Here is an 8,904-nt window from a genome sequence, read left to right on the forward strand (position 1 = left end):
TGGCGATGAATTGAATGAATAAAGTGAAATATATCAACTTCTTGACACCGTCATGGCACAGTTGCGTCATATGAGATGGAAAGAGCCTTTAGGTTTTTTCCAGTATATCATAGGCAGAGGAAACTCAGTGGTAAGATCCTCTGTTCCCCACTTTCCGCTCTATTTTCCGAGATATTGCATGTTGAATGGCGGAATTCACTACCTTGCTTTTCCGGAACGTATAAAAAGAAAATATTTCATACCCCCAAATGAATCCACTAACATCGCGTTAACTATCAGACTTCTGTAGTACAATTTAATATACCTACTAATTTATACGACCATATTATACAAGAAAAAAATTGTACAAGCCAATGCCACAGATAAAACAATTTTATACAGCGTGAAACAGATTTAAAAAGAATAATTAAACGAATACTTTTTTATAATAGACACTATCAAGCGCCATTACCGTGTAATGTGTATGTTTTATAAACATATAGATATCCATAAACATATAACGTGCCAGTGGTGTTCAGTTAAGTAATTTATTCTAAGGAGCTTATGTACACAATGGCTTAATGTAATATAGATTAACAATTTCCCTGCGACAACAGTAACATTAAAAAAATAAATTGTAAAAAAAGGGTAACATATCGTAACTCAACGCCGAACTTTGTCTTGTTGAGATATAAAAATTATTCGATTACAGTTAGACACCACGACGGCCTAAGTATTTTTTATTATGCATATACTTCCAAAAAATCTTTAAATATAATCTCAAAATTTTTTGATTGATTCGTAGAAATAGTATTTACGTATATAAAAATGTAGTAGGTACTCCAGTCCTTATAAAATGGATGTACGCATTGCATATAAAACAAAATAGCTGCATTGAAAATAAGCTTAACCCAATTCCTTATGTTTCCTAAGAAACAATCAATATGTATGCGATCAAAACTTTATTGTTTTCAATTGGCGTTAGACGATAAAATTGAATTACTTTAGTTCTAAATGTAATTCAAATTTAAGATAAAACATCGTGTTGAATTCTCTCTATTTCGAAATCGACCGGAAAGCGAAGAAAGGAGTGTCTTTACACTCTCAGGGTCTCTCTGAAACCTGTAATATACATTACACAGCAAATTCTGGCGTAGTGTCTGTACTCGCTATAGTTATGGGTTCATTCAAATGATCATATTTAAAATATTTTGAATTCCCTGTCCGAAAAGGGTTCTCTAAAATGGATGGAAAGAGATTGTCTTACCTATAAGTTATAAGTATTTTTTTATCAGGCCTCGGATTCCACATGGCAAACAAAATTAAAATTATTAAGTATTATTCTAAATAAGTACATATATATTATAGACCCAGACCAGGTAAACTGGATAATCTTAAATAAAAGTAGTTACCGCATTTAGGGAGTGACCGATGGAGGAGATTTACATGTAATATTGAAAATTAATGTATTCATATAAGGCTTAAAACATAATATAATATGGTTCATTAGTTTAATTATAAGATAATTTACATGTTAAACTAATTAATGCAAGGATTTCCATGAATCCCAACATAATCCTCTATAACAACTTCAACGCTGTACAAGTGCTATGACTGTGGACCTTAGAAATTGTATTTTTTTGTCTAAGACATGTTTATATATTTTACAGACGGATAACGGATCCTATAAAGATTTCGTTTATTCCTTTTGAAATACCGAATCTTAAAAACAATATTTTTTTTCGTATCGGATTCGAATTCATAACCATTGCTGACTGTAAAGTCCGACGCTGTCTTATTACTTACTTTACTATGCTAAGTTACTTTTAATAGGTAGGTATTACTTCATAATGTATCAACAATATCACCTTTGGTTATTAAATTCAGATTAGTATGAACTACAAATCACTACATTTTTATATAATATTTTCCTCATAAAATGTCAAAGAAAGCCCACACTCGAGTGTGGGTTCTTTGAGAAGTGGAAGATCAAAAGCGCAAGAGCTACTTTGAAATCCTTTACATAAAAATAAATGTATTTTTTGGATTATACAAGGGGAAATATATTAACAATATGCATTTTTATATAAAAAAGAAGTAAATTTCATACTTTTAATGAAGATTTCATGTATCGAACCTACAACCGTCGCGTTTACAAACAGTGCCACTAGGCCGGCTTTAAAGTACTACTGTAGAGTAAATTTTAATTATGATTTGATTGTTACAAGTACAACGTCGCGTCGTCACTCGGAATGGCGTCGTCTCGGCACAATACCTATCAGCTGAGAATAAATTATTATGTAGCACTTTGTAATTATTCAAGTTAACAATGAATAATTATTGTTTAAATGTGTTCTTGTATGAGTTCGAAATTTTCTACCTTAATAGCATTTTGTTTTGAATCATATATGTAGATTGATATATTAAGCTTAAATAAGTATTTCATTCGATTTTATATCGTTATACACTGTATATATTATTAGGTATTGGAAATACTATACATTAATAGTTACTTAAATAATAAACACATAAAAATTTGGACGTAGTGGGATTTGAGACCGCGCCTCTTAGACGGTTCCAAAAGTAAGTTCATGTGTTTTCTAAAAAGTATTTTTCTTTTCTAAGTGGGAAATAATACTTTAAAAAAAATATATAGAAATAAATTAAAACCATCTTAAGAATAGACACAGGGACAAAATATAAAATATCTCTGCCCAACTTCGTCGCGATAAATTTATCCGGCCGGGATAATCCAGGTTACTTACTTACTACATACTATAAATAATTAAAAATAAGAAAAGTCCCACATTCAAATTTGCACAACCCTCTAACTTCAGGGCAGCCTCGTTTCGTATTTAGTTAGGTACTAAATTCTGTAATAATCACGATTGACTCCAAAAATACAATGCCAAAAGGACTTCCGGGGTGCATGTATGAAGAGGTTGATAATAGTTGTTCAAGCGTAAGAGATATGACGTGACCCAAGCCCGTCTAACTCAGTGGAAACAATGGATGAAGATAAAAAAATAATAAATATTTATATTTTAGGTTCATATCCGTATCAACTTTTCGTAATGCTTTATAAAAAAAATATATTTCCAAAAGACAATTCATACAACACTGATATTAAAAAGTTATTATACAATATTATCTTTAATATTATTTTTATTATGTTCTATTATCATCTGTTCAATCAGTCAGGCACAAGCGAGTGACTATTAACATGGGTTGTAGGTTCGATTCCCACTCGGGGAAATTAAGTTGAATTCCGCTACTCAACACGCAACTCCTCCAGAATTTGGCGGATTCGGAAATTGGGGGGTAAAGTGGAGTGGAGTGGATCGTTGTGAAAACGACTGAGTTCCGCCATTCAATAGGCGATGTCTCTAAATCGGGCAGAAAGCGCCTAACGGATTGTCTGGACACAATTTTTTTAGCCAACGCAGGAATATGCGGTACATTCATAAAAAAAAGAAGAAATCAACCCAGTCAATTAGTTAACACACAAAGAAAATCACGCATATAACCGAATTCATACCTAAAATATATATTCAAAATATCCGCAACAAAACTATTAATGTAAAATGTTATAACACAACTTGGAAGAAATAAAAATTGATTCAACTTGGCACAGCCTCAAGGTGGGAGATGAAACGTATTGTAATTTATACAATAACGGCAAAGTTTATGTAACAGTCGGCAGTTTTTACATAGCCCCTACGACATCGCCCTAGAATCCTAGATATATAATGAAATATTTTATTTTAGTAATCATAATTTCTATGAAATTATTTTTTAGCTTTTAGTACATTTATCTGCAATATAAAACCGTTTAACTTAAAAAAAATTTTATACTTTTTTATTTTTAAGTTTTTAGTTTTTATTTCTCATGTTATTCAATTCGTTGAAATGAGGCTCGATGTCTCATTATTGCAAGGTTAATGGAGAATGTTACGAACGACCCCCCCAGAGGTCCAATAGAGGGACAAGGCTATGTACAACAAGATGTGCCTGAATCTTGAGGGGAAAACGCTAACGACATATCATTTTTATCCACCTAGTGCCATACAGTTCTCGGCGCGCTTTTACCTTTTACCTTGGGTGGTACCCCTAGCGACGTATCATTTTTAGGCACCCTATAGCCACACAGTACTCGACAGGATACCAGATCTTGACTTAGGTGGGAGATTCATATTGTAATTGTGTATAGTATACTGTATTATACTTACCAAGCCCTTTATTTTGATACCCATATTGATGGGATTGAAAACTACATTATCCGCCATTTTGTAGCAGTGGCCATCTTTGATTTTGATTTTGTATAGTGCACTGAATTCTACTTGACAAGCCCTTTCATTTGATACCCATATTGATGGGATCGAAAAAACTAACTTGTCCGCCATCTTGTAGCGGCGGCCATCTTGGATTTTGATTTTGTATAGTCCACTGAATTCTGCTTGACAAGCCCTTTCATTTGATACCCGTATTGATAGGATTGAAAAAAACTAACTTGTCCGCCATCTTATAGTGGCGGCCATCTTGGATTTTGATTTTGTATAGTCCACTGAATTCTACTTGACAAGCCCTTTCATTTGATATCCATATTGATGGGATTGAAAAAAACTAAGTTGTCCGCCATCTTGTAGCGGCGGCCATCTTGGATTCACAATAATATTGAATATGGATAATTGTATTGTCACCAGAATCAAAGGCGTATACCAAATTTCAGATCAATCGGTTAACGGGAAGAGGGTTAAATTTCAATTACTAAATTTGACCCAAACAAACAAATAAACAAACGGGGTGAGCTAAATAAAACCGTTTAATAAACTTTATTTATCGCAAAGTAGGTAGAATATAATCATTGTTTTCCACTGTCTCGAACAAATCCGAGACAGTGCGTTCAACGCCGAGTTTTGTCCTGTGACCAGGGCGCAGAAATGAAAATAACTCATTTCAGTGGGAATTGAAGCCACAACCGTCGAGTTCAACAGAAACACTGAACGTCTACGCAATGGCAGCTTCCAATTTCAATTCCAAAAACAATAATTTTAAAAAAAGAACACTTACTTCTAACTGGTCCATGTTAACACGTTATCGGGTAACAGCGACCGCGGCTTAACACGAGTTGCTCATACACTGTGAGTACTTTACGGCTTTAGTAATGTCATTTGTGTAAATAAATGAGGGTACTTGTACAAGTATGTAGTCATTGATTAATTTACATAAGTGCACCAATGAACAGTCGCGTAGAGGGGGGACGGGGGGTTGCAAGGGAGGATATCATATCATTTTGCATTGCTTTCATGACACTTTTCTTAATCCTCTCCTACACTCTAACCAATAGTTTTACCAAAGAGTTTAGACAAAGTTGAGAGAGAGTTGAAAACAAAACATTTATTTTCGTGTACAAATGGTGTATGAGAAAGTATATAATGTTAGAATGTAATTTATCAAAGCTATTTTAATAAGAAAAAACTAATGCAAATGAAAATGGTATAATTATACCTGTATATATTATACCGGTATATTTATCAAACGACGACTCCATACGGCATACGCTAAATGGTATAAAGAAAAATATGTAAATTAAACCTATTTATCATTTTTATGTTCATTAACTTTAAGCAATATAACATTTTATTTACTTTATAATGAATAACACCTTTGTACACATTGTGCTCATTTATCTTCCGTACATAACTAAACGACTAGCATCGTAAATCTTTAGAGTAAATCCGGTACTAGTATTAGTACCCATAGTATTATTTACACTTTACAGCCTCATTTCATTGAACCAATTGTCTCAGTTATTTAATACCGGTTCTCAAATTATACTATTGAAAACTAAGAACGATATCATACTTAGGTATACATATATGTACCTACTTATATACTTTAAGGCCACCATAGTGCAGTGGGAAAGCGACGTATTCTTCGACCGGTGTTTGTGAGTTCGATCTTCACCCCAGTGTTACTAATATTTAAATTTTTCTGCTCTGGCACTTTTAGAAATAAAAATACGATAAATTTTTAGAATTAAGAAAGCTGAAGTTTTTAGATTTGTTTTGTTAATAGAAAGTCTCAATTCTTTTTTAAGAAGCACAAAAAGCACTTTTATTAAGATTTTACTTTAATCAAAGTTTGTTAAATGAGTCCGGCTTGTGAGCTTAAGAAAAAGCACTTCACTTGAAATTTATGTATTTCAACTCAATCTCAATTAAATACATTTCACGCTACTCTACTCATTTTTTTTTTATTTTATTTTTAGCGTTACATTTCGTCCCACATAGTATACTAGGGCAGACAGAAAGAACCTAGTGTCAAAACACTCTGCTTACCACGCGAATTCGAGACAGGTTTGAGTACTACTTTATTAGGGAAGTAAGTATTATAATAGGTTCGACAGTCATTTTAACGAGGAATACTTGCTAAAAGCACCTAAACCTTTTTATGGCTACTTTTAATTATCTCGCGATGGCGCAGGCCTGTGACTATAAACGCGACACGTCATTTCATATTTTCAGTATTTCCTTGCTCTGGGAAAAGTGGTGAAAAGAAGTGTCTTAAAACTACGTTCCCAGGTTCTCTCTGCCTATATTTTTATTATATCATGAAGATCAAACTTGTGGCGGAGTTGAGATCTGTTAATATTATGTTTTAACAATAATATTTGTCAAACATTTGTCCTGGTGATATACATTATAATGTTTGTGTAGAGTATAACTATTTACGCCTTAGCCAAGTTTTACATGTAAGTGTTGCCAATTTACATATTTATATACGTAAACGGAAATTCCTAATTGACAATATGTATTACAGGTAAATACACAATCGCAAAATTATTATTATGATTAGGTAAGTGATGTGGAGGATTATATTTATTTACTTATTTATTATTTGTTTTTTTTCACACTATATCCCGCATATAGGCTAGTGTTAAGACACTCTCTCTCCACCCTCCGATGAATTATTTGACAGCTCAGTGCCGCGTTTTGCCTCGACACCAGAGCCACCAAATGAAAATATTTAATTTCCTCAAATGTGAATCGAACCCAAAACCGTTACAGTAGTACCAGTGCACAAGCGTGCACTTACACTACATCTGGCCGCAAATCCTATTTGAATAAACAATAATTCGATTTGATGCTACAACAGTGTCTTTAGTCACTAAAATATGTAAAGGTTATGGATATATTTATATTTGAATTTATATCTATAACATATTAATGTAATGCATTAAATATTATTATTGAAACATACATAAGGCCTTATAAAATATTGCAATTATTTAATGGAGCAATAGTTTATGATACTAGAATAATAATTGATTTTATTAAGAAAAATGAAAATGAAATTTTTTATAATATATATGAATCTATAATTACTTAAAGTAACATTAGATACATTATGTAATTATGCAAAGGCTTAAAATTTTGAAATATTTGTCACTAAAGAAACTATATAATGTATCACAAATAATTATAATTAAAAGCTATCAATTAATAATGTTGTATCTTTCTTACTACTAATTCATATTAAAATAAAGTAGATCTTCATAACATGACTTGAATCATTTTCTTGTGTGCTATAAAGTAAGCAACCAACATAAAAATTTTGTTGAATAAAAATATCTAATCATTCACCTTGATCTAGTAAATATTTTCCAGTAAAAAATATATCAAGACTAGAAAAACTCAAACAATTAAAGATAATAAATAATACTAACACAATATTGCATGAATCCATTAAAAAAGAAAATATAACTGTATTACCATTTGTTGTACAACAAATAAAACCGAATGTTGTTTGAACAGACAATACGTTGCGCAAATATATGTGAATTATACTACTTATTATCATTATATCTCACCTCTGATAACAAAGGGGCTCTGTCCAAATGTTCTGAAGAGGCGAAGGCCGATTCATAGTAAGCACTGCGGCCCCGGCATTCGTATCTTGAACCGCCCTCATCCCACATTCTAGCCTCTAATTCATCAGACATTCTGGCGCCGTGATCGCAAAAACACAACTTTAACGCATTTTCTGTTATAACTTAAAATTAGTACAACTTTGAGAAAAACTTTGCATAAACTTTTAGATTTATACTATTGCACACAATAAATAATATTATGTTAATTTGTCCTTAATAAGAAAATACATAGAACGTTTATAATAACAGTAAAAACACCAATCCTCACTAGCTAAAATTGACGACTGAAGAAAATGAATGGAAATCGCACTGAAATAACAAACTTACGTTCAACAATTGTTATCTTAGATTTTTTTACAAAGTATTTTTATTTATTTTTAGAAGTATTATATAATGTACTAATAGATATAATATGTTATCTTAGTCATGTCTTTACCGTAGATATTTTATATTAATTGATTTAAATATACAAAGTATAAAATTGAACATTAATTACAGAACGAACTATCCACAGATATTGTATAAAGTAAATCATGACGTCACTCATTTAATGATACCAGGTAATTAAATTAACTGTCAATTTAATTTCGGAAAAAATAATAATATTATTGAATAATATGCATTCAAATATACATTGCATCTAGATTAGAAATTTAAATTATATTGTAACGTTTTAAAAAAATAGTAAATATAATATCTATTACAATATATATTGTTCTTTATAATAAGTCGTCCAATTGCGAATGAGACTCGTGCACGAAAGGCTTCTTGTAAATAATAAATATTTTACAGAGGTTCGAAATGGCAAAACTAAGAAATGCTCGATACACTGGAGCGTTTCTCAATGTAATATCCCTAGTGTGAAATTGTAATTTCAATGAATAATATTACTTCAGAAAAGAAATATGTTAATAGGGGCACTTTTATAGTAGAAAAAATATCTGAATATTAATTACTGCATTAATATGTAATACTCTTAAATATTTATTAGG

At 31.5% G+C, this 8,904-nt stretch overlaps 1 protein-coding gene across 2 annotated transcripts in view; it reads right to left on the minus strand.

The window, feature by feature from the left end:
* Positions 1–8,196, minus strand: part of LOC146533513 (proton-coupled zinc antiporter SLC30A2-like) — a 28,404-nt gene extending 20,208 nt beyond the window's left edge. Inside the window, exon 1 of one of the 2 annotated variants that reach the window (XM_085194411.1) lies at positions 7,853–8,196. In XM_085194411.1, coding sequence (XP_085050537.1) covers positions 7,853–7,984 — 132 coding nt within the window. In that variant the 5' untranslated portion in view covers positions 7,985–8,196. Of the gene's footprint in view, positions 1–5,049; positions 5,178–7,852 lie in introns of those variants that run through there. The other variant, XM_085194412.1, reaches the window with a different exon arrangement.
* Positions 8,197–8,904: the final 708 nt, after the last annotated feature.

Source organism: Heliconius melpomene, chromosome 12 (genome assembly GCF_056956725.1).
Source record: "Heliconius melpomene rosina isolate 202511_hmr_F chromosome 12, ASM5695672v1, whole genome shotgun sequence".
NCBI classification, from domain to species: domain Eukaryota; kingdom Metazoa; phylum Arthropoda; class Insecta; order Lepidoptera; family Nymphalidae; genus Heliconius; species Heliconius melpomene.